A 16,922-nucleotide genomic window follows, 5' to 3' on the forward strand; every position below is an offset into this window, starting at 1 on the left:
CCTGGAGTTCAAGGCTATTGAAAAGGTGACAAGCATTTATGAGACTGACGTGCTATCTCTTGCTTTCTCTTTGCAGCCCGCTGCTCCCCCAGAGGACACCCCCGAGCTGAGCGCCTTTTTACGAAATTCGACCATCCCTCATCTTGTCAGGAAGAGAGATGTGCGGATGCCGGAGCCCCACAGACAGAGCCCTGCAAAAATCCTGGTGAGTTATCCCAGTGTGCGCAGATCCGAGAGGAGACTGGATTGGACAGAACTGCCACACACAGAAGGTTTGAACTTCAACTATTGTTTCTCCGTCTCTTTCAATGCTCAGATATGCCTGCCATGGTTTGGCCGTACACGCACATTGTGAGTCATGTAAGTGACTCTTCCCTGCGGACAAAGGCGTATTTGCCTTATAGTATTTTCACTCTTCTAAACCTGCTATGCAGGCCACGTTAGAAAAATAATGATAAAAACCTAAAACATGGCATGCAATGCATTTGCAAAACACAAAGCTCCCACTGTGAGCCCATCCCCAGACACTGAAACTCTGACAGTGTGGAAGGAACTGGGGCAGCACTTCGGAGACTGGGGGGCGGGGGTGGGGGGAGGTCGCACGTGTCCCTGCATCTCAGATTCCTCTGCTGATCCAGAAGAGGCAAGAATGGGGTCTTCTGATTTCCTGGGCCCAAACCCTGCAGAATCTTAGCGCGGGGAGCTGTGGTAGATCTATCCTGAACTTAGTCAACCCTTTGCAAAACTGTGGAGAGCACTCAAGAGTCAGTATTTTCAATTCAATTCTCTCACTCATTCCAAGGTGAATGTTAATACCACTAAACTCTACACTTAAAAGTGGCTAAAATTTTTTTAAGAAGCTAAAATGTTTTGTTTTAATGTGTCTTGAACATGTTCTAATATTCATAAAAAGTTTCAAACATGGAAATGGACAGAAATGTGTATCGAGCAAGTCTCACTTATTCAGTTAAACTTAAATCAAGAGAGAAATGTTTATTATAATAGAAGTACCTAAAGTTAACCTGACAAAAAGCTATGGAGGGTGGCAGATTTTGATTCAAGTCCCTGTAAACTTTTATGGCATGGTAATGTTTTTCAAAACCTAAGAGTAGGAAATAGTTATGCTATTCAGTTTAGGATATTAATAAAATCCCACATATTATCATTTAAAGAAAGCCTCCAAGAGGAAAAGTAGAACAGAAAACAATGATTTAAGTCCTGGGGATGTGGTGTACAGGCTGGTACTACACTTAATAATATTGTATCACATATTTGATAGGTGTTAAGAAAGTGGATCTTAAAAGCTCTTCAAGATCATAAAAAAACTATAACTATGTGGTGATGGATAGTAACTAGACTCATTGTGGCGATCATTTCACAATATATACAAACATTGAATCATTATGTCATACAACTGAAACTAATATAATGTCATGTGTCAATTATACCTCAATAAAAAATTTAACAAATTTTTAAAAAAGAAAACAATGATTGGCACCTATAGAATTCTAATATGCAGTATCAATGTGAAAGCCCTCTGGAGAACCAGTGTCCAAACCTATCGGGACCAACAATTTAGAAAATCAGGGTTCACTTACGTTTTTCAGTTTCTGCTTTAGTGTAAGTCTCATAAGTACACTGAGGCAGGAGAGATCAATAACTAAAATTCTTTTGAAAATTATATGCACTTCTGTTGCAGGGTCAGGTTTTTTCCCTCCCATTCTTTCTCATTAAAGATTTTTAATATGAGATGATTTTTAACTCCTGAATATCACAGAAACTTATTACTTGCGGGTGAAAGCAAGGCAATTCTTGATTTCCATTTCTGACTTCGTTAACTCATGCTTTATTCTCTTTGTCTCTTATTGGTTTGAAAATTGCAAATCATACGCCTCCCCATGTCCTCAAGTCAAAACAGTTCTGGATAGAAAGTGATTATACAAAGTTTATTCTAAAATCAAAAGTTAAATAAGACCTCCTACGGTTTTTGTTTAGTTAAAAACAACTTACTGAATCCCATTTCTGATTAGGAATTTAAAAGTGCAAAATGCCAACATCCTGTGTTGGGATCATAATTTCCAATTTGCATAGGAAAAATTTGTATCCCTAGCACTGAAATATATTTCTCCTCCACCCAAGAACGTCCTTGCCTTTCTCATCTCAGGCCCGTGCTGCTCTTATAATGACCATAACATCCCCTGCTGGGCAGGCTTTCTTCTTGTCCCTTTCCCTACTCAGCTTACAGAAACCTTTTCTTTCAAACCGTCTTCTGCATAAGATACTATTAACTTTTCCTGAAACCATCCCGTCCCTTGGCCTCCGACAAAACACGCTCCCCTGGTTCTCTTCCAGTCTGTTGGCCTGAGCCGCCTTAAAATTGTTTGTGGGCTTCTTCTCTGCCCATCCTCTGTCGCCCGTGTGCCTCAGGACTCCATCCTCGGGACCCTTCCCCTCTTCCACAGACTTTGCTCCTTCAGGGAAATGCTTTCAACAATCATGAACTCCAGCCATGCTGAGCCTCCTGCCATCTTAGCCATCCCTACTGCACTCTGGACTTGAGGGGCTCAGAGTATACTTTCCTCTGATAGCCACCCCAGCCCCAACGCGTCCAGAATTCCGTCTCCATGACCCCCAGAATGTGCTTCTCCTTTAGAATTCCCAATCTCAGCAATGCCAGGGTCCATCCACTTGGCTCCCCAAGCCAAAAGGGTTCCCTGTAGTCCTCCCTCCAGTCCTCCTTCTCCTTCATCCCAACTTCCATTTTGTCACCAATTGTCCCATTCTACTTCCTGAACTTCCCTGAGCTTTGTCTTTCTCTCTCTGTCCCCGTGCCTCAGTTCAGGGCCTCCTCCCCTCTCCCTTGGACTCTTGCAACAAGCCCTTGTCACCCTCTTGCTTCCCACTCTCCTCCCCCCATTCTTGCCTTCCATACCACCTGCCCCTAAAACCCAAACTCAGTCATAGCCCTTGCTTAAATGAGACCCTCTGAATAGAATCAAAATTCCTTGGCTCAAATAGGAACATTCTTTACCACCTAGACTTTCTCTCATTCCTCTCTCATTTCCACCTGTCCACCCTGACCCTGAACACCCCTTTTCTGAACAGGCACTGGTCTTGTCCCTGTCTGCCTAGATGGCTAGGTCACTCTTTCTCACCCTTCAAGACTCATTCTGAGCACCATCTTCTCCAGAAGCCTCCAACGGAGCTAGCTCACTAGGACCAACAGCTCCAGGGGGCTCACAAGAATCACCTCCTTCTCACTCGCCTCCTTTGCCTCCAGAGGGTGGGACTGGAGATACACAGCATGTCAGTAATGAAGTGTAGGTAAACACAAGGGTCCTCGCAGGGGACATGAACTGCAGTGCTTCGAGAATTCCTGCTCCTGCTGGAGGAACAAAACCGCAACAACTCAGCACCCAACCCTAGTAGAACAAGAACAGCCCCGCCACCTGAATTTGGAAACAGCATGTCAAAATCTGACCTCCCTGGAATTTATCAGATACGCCTTACTGATTGCTTTGCTTTTAGAAAATTCAGAGGTTCTCGGAAAAGATTTTCATGCCAATATGTCCCTCAAGTTACTCTGTGGTTTAGCAATTTCATTAAAGTGAAATGCCTCAGTTAAATCCTGCTCATACTATTCAATAAACTAACGTTTACTGAGCATCGATAGGCCGGAGCCCAGTGCTTGAGACATGAGAAATAAATAAAGCATAGCCCACATGATAAATTCAAATCAGTGAGGGAGTACAATTCAAGAAGTATCATCCTGTACATGGGTACACAGAAAATGGATGTGAGGTATCCATTTATTTCCATACCGGATCCAATCAGAAAATAAGATTTGACAGGTAGAATGTCCTCATAACGAATACTTCCCTGGAACACACATTTCACATAGTAAAAGTTACCCATTGTAAGTTGGCAAAACTAGCAACTAGTTAAAGAACAGCTTAATGGACAGAACTCGAAGAAGATTCTGCTTTATAATCAAAAAGTAATTTAGAAGAATGTTTTAGAACAAATGGGTTGATAACACTGGGTCTTTGAGATAACATAGATACAGGGAGTTTCCTCTAAAGCCTTTCCGGGGCTCGCTTAGTCCAAGGTCAGGTGTTATAAATGTCTATAAGAAATGTCTTCCCACCTTCTGAGAAATGAAATTGAAACAGAACAATCCAATCACTGCAGCAGGAGGACTGTTTTAAGTCCTTAGAAAAGAAAAAAAAGCTTAAATCTTACGTTGTATTTAACGTTCCATTTTATCTCTACATTACCAGTAAAAGTGAAGCATCATTACTACCAAACTGTGTTTTCTCTTGGTTGTTTCAATATAATTGATTGTCATTTAAATGAATAATTTGTGAATTAGGTGGTGACTTCTGAGAAAATACAGTGCAGATAAGCTGACTTCGATGTTGATTTTCCACCACAATTTAAAGACACTGATTGGCCACCACTGCTGTTGGCTTTTTTTTTTTTTTTTTTTTTTTTTTTTTTTTTTTTTTTTTTGCAGAACTGTACAAATATCGAGTGCTTACAAATCTCCTGTGCAGTGGGGCGGCTAGAAGGAGGAGAAAGCTCCGTCCTAAAAGTCAGGTCACGGTTATGGGCCAAGACCTTCCTCCAGGTAACAACACTAACGGACATGCACATGCTAAGCTGGGAAGTTTTTCTAGAAAGGATTTTAATTTAATTTAATTTTTTTATTATTAGCCAACATATAGTATGTCATTAGTTTTTGATGTAGTGTTCAACGATTCATGTTTCATTTTTAAATTTAAAAAAATTTGAATTTTTTCATTTAAAAAAATTTTAGGTTTAATTTTAATTTTTAACTTAATACTTTTTATTAATTTCTTTAAAATATTTTAATTTTTTAATTTTTAAAATTGTTTAAAAGAAGTGTCTATGGAAAAATTGAGCCAAGATCAGCTGGTCATCTTTCCCATCAGGGGAAGACATTTTTTTTTTCCAGCTTTATTGCAATATTGTTGACATATAACATACATAAGTTTAAGGTGTATAGCATATGATTGGAGACATATATATGTTTTGGAATGGTTACTACACTGAAATTAGTTCATACCTCCATCCCCTCATGTAATTACCTTTGTGTGTGTGTGGAGGACAGATGAGATCTACTCTCTTAACCGCTCTCAAGAACACAGTATGGTATTGTTAATTATACATTAGATACCCAGAACTTATTCATCATGTAGCTGGAAGTTTGTACCCTTTGACCATCTCCCCAATTCCCCCAGCCCCAGCCCCTGGCAACCACCAACCCGATCTACTCTATTTCCAAGTTCTGCTTCTCTAGATTCCACATGTAAATGATGTCATACAGTATTTGTCTTTCTCTGACTCATTTCATTTAGCGTAAGGCCCTCCTCGTCCATCTGTGTTGTCATAAAAGGCAGGATTTCTTTCTTTTTTGTGGCTGAGTAATATTCCTTCATCTTTTAGGTGAAGACAATGTAAATATCCTGGGTCCCTAAGACCTTTAGACCGTAACTTAGATTCAAATAAACCTCTTTAGCTCACCACTTTCTACCCAGTGCCCAGCACACAGTAGTTCTTCAGTAAATAGTAGTCAGTGGAATGATGGTGAGTACAACACAGTGTAAGCCCACAAGGGTGAAAACAGAAATCAATGAAGAAGGGAAAAGGGAGATTCCCACAGCCTGGGCTCCAGTCAGGACACACCTCCGTGACCTTCCACATATGTGTGATTAGTAGATTCTTGGCTGCTTCTGTTTGTCTCTACTGTGGCATCCCACACTGCCACAGATAATTCCACAGATTGTGTGCATTTTAAAGTTTTAAGATCTCTTTTATACTAAACAAATTAATTTTTTCCATTGGGAAAGAGCTATTTATTTAAGTGATATTACTATGTGGGGACCTTGTTGTTTAGAAAGGATCTAGAGAGGGGGAAACAAGCTAAATTAAAAACCCTACCAAATCTATGCATTCTTGCTCATGTTTTAACTGCTAAAAAATTCATCTGGCTCATTGCACCGTAGAAAATCAAATCCTTTTGAGTCTAACTAATAAATACAGAATTTCATAGCTCTGGATTTTCATGTTTTCTGGGATTCAAAATACTTTCTGTAGTCTCACAAATCTTATTTGTTTCTAAAATAAATAGAAGGAAAGTTAAAGGTATTTGAAACAGTGATTGTGAAGTGTTTTTTTGGTTTTGTTTTTGTTTTTTTTAACCTAAGGCAGGGTTTCTTAATCTTGGCATACTATTTCAAATCAGATCATTCTGTGTTGTGGGGGACCTATCACTATAGGATTCTAGAATGCTTTATAGGAAGTGCATTATGGGATGCTTAGCAGCATGCCTGGCCTCCCACCCACTAGATGCAACCCATCAAAACTGTCTCCAGACATTGCCAACGTCCCCCGGGGGCAAAATCACCCCCAGTTTTGAATGCCTGAACCAGGGAGAAGTGCAGTACACAATTTATTTGATTTTTGATTTTTTTTCTTTAGTTAAACCATTATTCATTCATTCACTAAACAAATACCCATGGAGAGCCAACTCTGCACCAGGCACCTCTTCAGGTATCACTTCCTTTCCATCAGTTTGCTCATGGTCGCTCTGCTTTTGGGTTGTTACTTCTTACCTCAGAGTTGAGGAGTTGAGGAGAGCAGTCTCACTGAATTCCCAAGCCCACACAGTCTTCAATGATAACCATACATTCCTTCTATTGCTTTGGGCATCGCATCCTACTGAAATAAGGGAGAATAACTTTTTGGTGAAGCGGGACTAAAATCATTATGACACCACAGTCGAGGGAAACATGATTATTTTATTTTTTTAAAGATTAACTTATTTGAGAGAGAGAGAGCAGGGGGAGGGGCAGAAGGAGAGAGGGAATCTCGAGCAGGCTCCCTACTGCTCGATGATCCCAGCACCCTGAGATCATGATGTGAGCCAAAACCAAGACCAGAGAGAGTGGCTCAAGTCACCAGCACTTACCCACAGCCATAGCCCACATTTCCACACACCCAGTTTCTGCTTATTCCTGTCTTGGAAGCTAAGTGCCAAAGAGGAGTGTCTCATTGCAGTCTCTCTCCCTTTTGTTCCCTCCCTGCCTTTCCCGCTCTAAGAATATACTACATACTGGAGCTCTTTAATGGTTTTGTCATGCAATCCAGAAGGAGGTAAACATTTTCTGCCTTCCTAATCCAAACTGGAAAGTTTACAATTCTTGCATGACATGATTTGCTGCATTATGTTTGTTTCTGTCCACTTGGTGAACATGCAAACCGGTCAGAAAAAGATTTTATTTAGATTAGTCCTAAATGATATCCTGTCCTGTGATTGTTGCTTGAAACAATCCTTCACGGGGTAAGATTTTACCAGTAATTGCTTGGATTTTTTCATCTCACAAGGCTTTGTTTCTGGCGAATGCTGAGTACTTAAACATGGGCTATGTGATCAGAAAGAATTCTTAAGAAAGAATTAAGCAGTGGGAAGGTAGGAGTGGAAGGGCTCGTGACGTTACCAGCCACACTATGTATTTAACCAATTCCAAAGCCTCACTCTCCGTTGGTTACCAACTAGAGGACTTTTATTAGTACCAAGACCATAAGCAAATCATTGTGCAAAAGTGCATAATAGAGGCAGCTAGTGAGGTGCAAACCATGGTCGAAATGACGCAGCAATGACAGAGGAACAGGGCATTTTCTGAGGATTAATAGCTAGCTGGGGCAGGCTGGAGGTCCAAGATATTGTCAAGGGATATTAACTCCAGCTGCTTTTTCAGTCCTAAATTGTCTGCAATATGGCAGTGATTGCTATTACCTAAGTGGACTGCTACACGGAAGACGACATTTCTTTTAAACATAAGAATATGTAGTCGTTATATGAAGACCACGGCTGAAAGCATTCAACTTAGAATGTGGAGTCAATAACGTGACTCTGCTCATAACTGTCGTTCATGAATTAAATACTTACCTGTGCCATGCCTTTGACCTGCAGTCATAAGACTAGCGTATCTTTGGTGCCGCCCCAGCTGATCATAGCCTAACTGCTTACATTCCCCATTCCTTGGAGCTCCAGCATCTTAGAAAAATGAAAAAAAAAATGCATTTTCCTATTGAAGAGGGTGGAAGAAACCTTGGTTTTAGAGAATAATTTAAAATAAGGAGTAGGTCCATCTAAGAGTTGTATTGTTACAACCTTAATTTGTTCAGACCCCAGACTCTTGTCAGTTTGCGTCACTGAATCAAACAGTGGAGGGGCAGGTCAACAGCTCATTTTCATGAACTGCAGCCCACATTTTATGTCACTACCTTTCTTACAACTTCTTGAACTTTCTAGTCTAGTTGATAGTGGAGGGGGTCCAATTCAACCATCGAAAGAACTAAACCTTCTATAAGGTGCTATCAAATGGGTGTTATATGGGGTGGGAGGGTTCATTCACTGTCCATTTACGTGGTCAGTCAGCCAGAGTTGATGCTGTTTGAGGTGCTGTGGAGGATATAAACATTATACCCATGGTTTACACCCTCTATTTCTATATAATCTTGTCGGGGAGAAAAGTAATAGAGACAAATAATAAGTTAAACAACAATGTCAAAATTGCAAACAATGAAGGACAAATACAGTTTCATCCTCATCTTTCTGGATCAGAATCCCTGAGCCTGATCCCGGGTGTTTCTGAAACTCAGCAGAGCCCAGGGCACTGTGAACCACTGGAAAGGATACTAAGGATTGGTGATGAAGTAAAACATGAGGAGAAATCAAACTGTGGCCAAAAGGGGGTAAAGGAAAGAGATGAATAGAAATCCCCTCAGAGAAACCTGTTTCTCCGTGTTCTACATTCTAGAGTTCAAATACCGCCTTTTATTCATTAAGAAACTTCCATATTCATAAATGCAGGATCAGGCAGTACAAAACTTCCCATCTAGAGTTGAGACAGAGGTGGCGGTCTCTGTTGATTTGTTCCTCAAAGATAAGACTTGAAGAGCAAGAGAATTATTTTCCGTCAATTTTTTAAATTGAACTTGGAGACAAGAGAAAACTTGATCATGATCCATGAGTATGTAATTGTGATCCTTACGCACAGAATCTCATGACCAGAATTTGGTCATGTTCCTTCTGTGCCTACCAGGCAGGGTGGTAAAGAAGGTAGATTTAAATCACCAAGTACATGCCAGATTTTATGACCAAAATTTTCCACGTTTTAAAAAACACTTCTCATACAAACAAACAAACAAAAATCCAAAATGGAAAAGCCAGGAGACAAGAGAACATCAGAAGAATGACAACGAAAAAATAATGTTTCCAAGTGAATAAAGTTACTTATCCAGGAATGTTGGAGTAGAAAGAAAGAAAAAGTCAAAGATATAGTGATTTTAAGTATTTAAAAGTTTTGCATACTCTGGCCTGTCCTTATCATCTAGAGGAAATGAGATTTATTAAAGGGAGAAAAAAATTCAGTCACAGAAAAAAAAAAAAACTTTGTAAAAAAAAAGTAAACAAAATTGTTACTCTCCAACTTGATGGATTGGCCTTAAGAAACCCAACATTGGATTATAAATGGTGTAGTGCTGGTGAATGTTTAATAAACTGCTCTGTGGGAGGGGGGACGCTCCAATGTGTAGCATTTGCTGATTCTCATGGTGTAAATATTCCCACCATGGCTAATTCCAAGCCGCCAGCATGACATCACCAAATCTGGAGTTGGAAAGAGAAGCATTAGCACACCATAGTATAGTAGCTCCCCTTCCAGATACAACAGACTTAAATAATATCCAGAGCACAGATACTAGTAAGATACAATAAAATAGTTAATAAATACTGAGTTTTCGGTATGTATTACCTTTTTAAAAATATAATTTTCTGAAATGTACATATATAGAAGTTTTAAAAATGACTCCGTTTAACAACTTATACTCAAAATTCCAGAAATTTTAAGTCTGCTCTCAAGAGCTATTATGAACCAGCTACAGCCCAAGACTGGATAGCTCTAATCACTGTCTCAAGTTAAATGGTGGGGAACCACAGAAATTTACATTCTCAAAATTTACATTCCTTGACTTAGTCTTAAATATTTTCCTTTGACTTTAATCAACAGTTAATATGAGAACCAATTAAACAACAACAAAAAATTTACTGTAAAGTTTTATCAAAAACTCTATGGCTCTAAGTCAGTGGTTCTTAACCAAGGGGATTTTGCTCCCTGGGGGACACTGACAATAATTAGAGACATTTTTGGTTGTCACAACTCGGGTAGAGGTGTTACTGGCATCCAGGGTAGAGACCAGAGATACTGCTACACATCCTCCAATGCTCAGGACAGTCCCCCATCCAACCCCAAAATCCCAACAGTGCTGAAACTAAGAGAGCCTTCTCTGGGTCTTCTATAACAGATGAAATGTGATAAATTTCTTTATAATTTAGTATCAGTCTCGCTCCTAAAATATTTCCCTCTATCAGATAATAAGAATTTTATAACCTGCTATATCTCCCCTTTGTTCTTCACTAGCAGCAACTCTATTAATCCTTGTGCTTGCTCCCTTTTAGGACTCCAATTTTCTGTTTTTATTTGAACCTCATTGTAGCAAGTATTAGAGGATGAATGGCTGGGTGGGCAATTGGATGGACAGAGGGATGGATGTCTTAAAGGATGTCTGGATGTATGATGGAGAGATGGATAGAAGGATAGGATGACTGGATGGGGAAAACAATTTTAAAAGAGAAAAAAAGAAAAAAGAAGGAAAAATGAAATTTTGCTTTGGAAATGGAAAACACTGAAAACAACTGGATGGCTGTCTGTATAACTTTTTAAAGATTTACATGGAATATATTTAAATAAATATTTTTAATTTCAGAGAAAAAATGATCCCTATTCTCTTGCATCCCTGGTGTCCTTCAAAGTGAAGAAGATGCCTTATAAAGATCAGCCAGCAAAACTCCCAGAGGGAAGCATAGCAGTGAGTATCTGAAAAACATAGAGACACAATAATTTCATTGAAATAATTATTTTTTAAATCACTGTTCAGCTTATGCTACATTTAATTGCTTATCACATTGACTTGAGTAAAGTTTCCTTCTCTGGATCACTATTTTCTTATCTCGGTCTGGAAATGACTTAGTGTTGCTTGATCAAAGTTTTAAACTTTCAATGTCAATTCCTATTCAGAAAAATCACAGTGCAGGACTAATACCACTTTTTCATCAAGCCATTTTATTTGGAAGAAGTCCAGATAGCAATGATCATTATACTGCAATCGTCCTGATTGTTTAATTTAAGGACAGCATGGTGAGTGAGGTGGGGAGGGGAGGGGAGGATGCTCTTCCCTAGGGACAGCTGGATGACCTTAGTCATCTTTCCTTTCTATGCAGAGAACTATAATTTTCACCGGAAAAAAAGTACAGTATGAGCTTCATTTGAATGAAATGTTATTTTAAAATTGAGGCTATTAAACATCACTGTTGGGGGTTTATCTGTCACAGCACAACTGCTGGCATCTTCGGCAGCTTGGCAAACCCATGGAGAGTGGACAGGGACACAGGGGACAGAGGATGAGCAGGCACAGTCACCCAAACCCTGCGTTTACAATGAACGTGACCACAGCCAGAGCTCTGGGGAAGAATACTAAGATTTAAATCTTCATCTCTGGGTCAATCCGTAGATACAACCCCCACTTGAACCCTGGTCCCCAGGTCTTTGTTACACGCAGTGCAGTTTGCAGACAGCAGCATCTGCATCACCTAGCAAATCATCAGAAATCCAGAAACAAGCCTCACTCCAGACCTGCTGAGTCAGGATCTGCGTTTTATCACAATCAGGGCATCAGGTACACAGTACAGTTCGAGAGGCACTGCTTTGGATGGTATATAAGTTAATACTATCGTGATGTCTTATTGGCCTAGGTCTTAAAATGTAGTTATAAAACTTAATCTTTCTAGCCTAATCTACTTTCAGTAATTTAAATTAGGTGAATCCAATTGATTAGTGATTTTCAACCCTGAGTATGCAAAGCATCAACATACATGAGACTTTAAAGATATATACATGCTAAGACCTCACCCCGAATATCAGGATTGAGGAGGGCTGGGGTGGGGCCCTGGCACTGTGCTTTAAAAGCACTGAGAGGGGTCCTGGGTGGCTCAATTGGTTAAGCATCAGACCCTTGATCTCAGCTCAGGTCTTAATCTCAGGGTCGTGAGTTCAAGCCCCATGTTGGGCTCCACCCTGGGTGTGGAAACTACTTTAAAAAATTAAAAATAAAACAATAAAATAAAAGCACTAGGGATCTCTAGCACGGGGTCAGGTAACACAGAGCGAGACCCACATTTCAAATGTGTTTCAGAAACAAACTGAGGGCTGCTGGAGGAAAAGGGGTGGGGGGATGGGGTAACTGGGTGATGGGCATGAAGGAGGGCACTTGATGGAATGAGCACTGGGTGTTTTATGCAACTGACGAATCACTAAACTCTACCTCTGAAAATAATAATACACTATATGTTAATTAATTACGTTTAAGTAAAATTTTAAAAAATTAAATTTAAAAAATGAAAAAAAGTGGGATTGTATTACTAAACACACACACACACACACATACATACATACATACATACATACATACATACATTCTCCTGGGCTTTGTCCTGGCTCTGCCTGCCTTAATTAGGGAACCTTTAGGAACTCACTGTACCTCGCTAAGGCTGTTAACCATATTCACCTGAAAGCATTGTTGAGGAGGTTAATAAAATGATGTCTGTGAAGCCCTGCATTACACCTGGAACAAGGTACACCTCAAGTCTCAGTAATAGTAACCCTCCCAGAATGTCTCACCCTCCCTGGCTAAGTCAGGGAACCCCAACTTGGAAATGTCAAAATATTTTCTTAAACTTTGGTGGCATTTTAACGTAAGGACGGCCACATCTTTCTTCATTTAGCTCGCCTTTCTTTCCCTCATAAGATGTCTGCCGTAGTTTGGATTTACGTTCAACCTAGAAGACAGAGGCTTTGGGTTTTAATATAGAATGTTCATCCAAAGAGGTTCAAAGGCTTGTCTGTAAGGGAGATAAATCTGGGTCCCTTTGTTTTCTCGGAGCATGTGTTCCATACCAGAAACATATGTTACAGCCAATCGCGTCAACAGTGTTGGGTCTTTCTGTACTGGCCACAGGTGACAGCCTGCTGTTCTCAACTCATCTCGAGATCCACAAAATCACCTGATACATGTGCTTTCCCCCATCCCCACCACCCTCGTCACTGCATTTTTTAAAAGCCTTATTATCTGAGGTGGATGATTTACCACATCATTTATGGAAAGGTTATTGGAAAAACATTTAGGAATGAAGGTGCTGTCGGGTCTCCCAACACCTGACCGAGTGGAGATCTGGCTGGTAGAAAGTTTGCTCTGTGCTACAGGGAAACGATTTTCCTGTGGCTTGGTTTGAGAGGGTGTGCTTTGAGCTGGCTCATGTGTTTTATAGTGAATTCCTCTCAAAGGTCATTCTTATCTGAAAAGAACGCAACAGAAGGAAATTGCTTTAAGGTGCTCAATCAGTTGGAATAGGTTGAGAATCATAGGAGCTCCATCTATACTCTGCCAATGGGGAAACCCTCTCAAATACTTCTTTTGTAATGAGAATTGTTTTCCTAGGCCTTTGTGTGGGATGATTAGTTAGTTTGTATTCCGTTGTCAATGTGGTCATGATTCAACCATTTCTGGAGCCCTACGTGAGCTTCACACATCGAAGAAAAGAGCATCCCCTACCTGCTACCTGCAGCATGTCTGTGTTTGTAACGAATGAACTCATGAAACGTGACCTTGGCTGTGTTCAGAGGTGAGGGAAAGGTGGCCTGATGCAAAGGGCTATGACTGACTGCTCAATCATTACAGCGCAACAGAAAAAACAGGATTCAGTTACTTGAACACTTTCCTTGCTTAGCAACGAATGTTGGCATTTGTGTGTCGTGTCGCTGAAGCTGAATTCCATCACTGACGCCTAGGAGGGAATATTATTGTCTAGTACAACTCCAACAGTAGTTATTATAAAAGAGTTCATGAGAATCCTTATTGAAAACCTCCATATAAAAACTGAACCATTTCATTTGTTAGCACAATTTCAAATCCTTAAAATGGAATTATTAAACAATTGTTTGGAGTTCAAACTGCTTATCTCATAGGGGTTATTTAAATGTTGTTAAAATGTGGGTCCAGCTGGTCCTCTTTATGATATTATTTTCTTCTAAATGGTACTGTAGGTAGGGTATCTTGGTACATTCATTTAAAACATTCCTGTGACCCCTATGAAGTATGTTTACACAAGATTTTGTGATACATAAATACAGATGTCAACATTAATTACAGTTGCAAATACAAGAGAGCTTTTTCCTTCTACCTTGGTATTTTGTCAAAATATACAAAAACATATCATAAATGTCAATGATAAAATGTAGGCATATTAAAAATTTGTTTATGGTCTTTAAACCATAATAAAGAACAAGATTTATGATGTGATTAAATGTTCCCTACTTAGCATCACTTTAAGAAAGTCTAAACCACTTATAATTTATGGATCTCATGTCCCAAAATTGCAGATAATTCTAATAAGTGAATTGTTAAAATTTTATGCCGTTTCTTTAGATAGCTGTACGTTCTTGATACATGAAGATAAACTGAAACAGTTTGTTGATTAGATGGCACACACTTGAGTTTTTCTCCCTAAATTTTGAGTACTTACTTCTGTTAGTCAACGTTACCCTTCTTTCTTAAAGAAGTTGAAATATATAATCACTTGCCCATATTCTTAAAGGAAACCGTTAGTCCTCAATATACCCTACCTTCTGCCTTGGGACCACCTTCTTGATGAATGAACCTTGTAAGGAGGGACTGAGGTAAATGGGCAAATGTGTGAGATTATACAGATTGTTCTAGAGCTGTGTGGTCCAATATAGCAGCCATCAGCCACATGTGGATAGTGAGTACCTTGAGAGGTGGCCAGTGTGGCACTGAACTAATAGTTTCATTTTATTTTAACTCATTTAAATGTAAACCTAAACACTGTTGCAGTATAAGATGTTTTTCCACTAAATGCAGCTGTGTTTTTTCTGTGAGACTACGTTTCTCTTTAACCATTGAAAATCTAGTTTGTTGTTATGTGCTGCAAATATTAAAAAAAAAAAACAACACTGAATTTTGGAAACTTCATTTTAAAAAAGGCAGAGTTTAAAATGTATGTATATTTTGATGTCAATTGCATGTTGAAATAATAATTTTGATATTTAGGGTTAAATAATTATTAAAACTAATACCTCATCTTTTCCTCTTTTTTAGTGTGGCCACTGAAAATTCTTAAATTACACATGTGGCTTACATTATATTTCTATTGGATGGCACTGATCTATACCAGGTTACAGAAGGTTCCAGCTTAGAGCTGATGATAATACCTACAGAGCTTCAGAGAACATGGGGTATTTAATAAATCTTACTTCAAAGGAATGAAAAATTATTACACTAAATCATTGTTTAGTCATGAGAAACCGAAAATTAAAACCTATTTTTCTTCCTATTAGTTATCCAATGGATAACTAAGTTTCTTGTGGGCTTATTATTATTTAGTATTTTCCAACATTTTATTTCTTGGCAAGCTTTCCCAAAACCATCCTATAATTTCCATAGCACTAATACAAATTTAAATAAGCTTTAGTCCATAAAAGTAATCAATTAAGTTTTTCTCTAGTAAGCTTGCCTCCGCAGTTCAAGTTTCTAATTTATACAGAGCATTGACTTTCAGGAAAAGCTGGGCTTTACCTGTTTCCACCCATGAATGAAATGTCCCATTGCCATTTATACACGATTGTGTCACATGACTCCCCGATCAATGTGCCCTCAGAAAGACCTCCCTTTCCAAGACACATACGACTCTTCCAGTGATGTGTCACCCTTGACTTTTCATCCACCTCTTTCCAGCAACAACCAACTAGCTCCCCAGCACTTGAAATCTGGAGTAATGCTCTGGGGCACTGTTGTTGATTTTCTGTATTTCCACTGTCCTCAGTGTAATGACTTCTTGACTATATGGTGAAAAGCCTAGATAAGTTTAGGAAAACACCAGGGGCCAAGGAAGGTCTTTGCAGCTGCTCGCATTTTAGATTGAGAAGATTGGGCAGCCTCAGTGCCACGTGGATGTCCTAAAGGCAGCAGGCAAGAAAAGCAGAATGCAGGCGCAGGGGGAAAGTTTTCCAGTTTGCTTTCCTTTAAAACTCTTTGTCCTTTCCTCTTGGTTAATTACATATGATGACTTACAGGAAATGTACATGACATGTGTAATCTTAACTTTTAAAATACTCAGAGAAAGAGAATAGCATGGTATTTTTTGAGTGAGCATAATGTACTGGGAGCAGACTGATGGTGGTTTTGGTGATGAGAATTTCGGAATTTTGGAACTGAAAAGGACAGGAGGGATCATCTACTCTCAGACATTTTTAAGAAACTGCTATCAGAGTCTTTGGAAGTGAATGCAAATGAAAAGCCAATAGATTTTGTAATTATACCTATAAAGCTGTTTTCTGCTTCAAGAGACCCTAATAAGTACATCCTGTTCAATTTAATATTTTATTCATATTTTTCCATTATTGCTGCAAAAAAGAACAGCCTTCACATATCATTTTAACTCTTTGTAAGTGACCTCTCCTACCTGTTTCTACAGAATGACCAGTTTTTTAGATAATAGCATCAAAACCTATAGTAGCCAAGTGACAAAAAAACCCAGCAAAGTTCATTGGTAGCTCTTCTCCCATCCAGTTGCTTTTTACTAACAATTTGAACAGAACAGTCTGTGGCCCTCTGGCCCTTCGTTCAACTCCTTTAGTTCCATAGATAGATAGATAGATAGATAGATAGATAGATAGATAGACCTATCTATCTATCTATGT

General features: G+C 39.3%; 1 protein-coding gene across 2 annotated transcripts in view; it reads left to right on the forward strand.

The window, feature by feature from the left end:
• Positions 1-16,922, forward strand: part of ITGA8 (integrin subunit alpha 8) — a 172,316-nt gene that overhangs the window by 148,205 nt on the left and 7,189 nt on the right. The window contains exons 26-28 of one of the 2 annotated variants that reach the window (XM_008692079.2): positions 77-205; positions 4,517-4,630; positions 10,858-10,959. In XM_008692079.2, coding sequence (XP_008690301.2) covers positions 77-205; positions 4,517-4,630; positions 10,858-10,959 — 345 coding nt within the window. The remainder of the gene's footprint in view (positions 1-76; positions 206-4,516; positions 4,631-10,857; positions 10,960-16,922) is intronic. The other variant, XM_040645373.1, reaches the window with a different exon arrangement.

This window comes from Ursus maritimus, unplaced genomic scaffold (genome assembly GCF_017311325.1).
Source record: "Ursus maritimus isolate PB19 unplaced genomic scaffold, ASM1731132v1 scaffold_31, whole genome shotgun sequence".
NCBI lineage: Eukaryota > Metazoa > Chordata > Mammalia > Carnivora > Ursidae > Ursus > Ursus maritimus.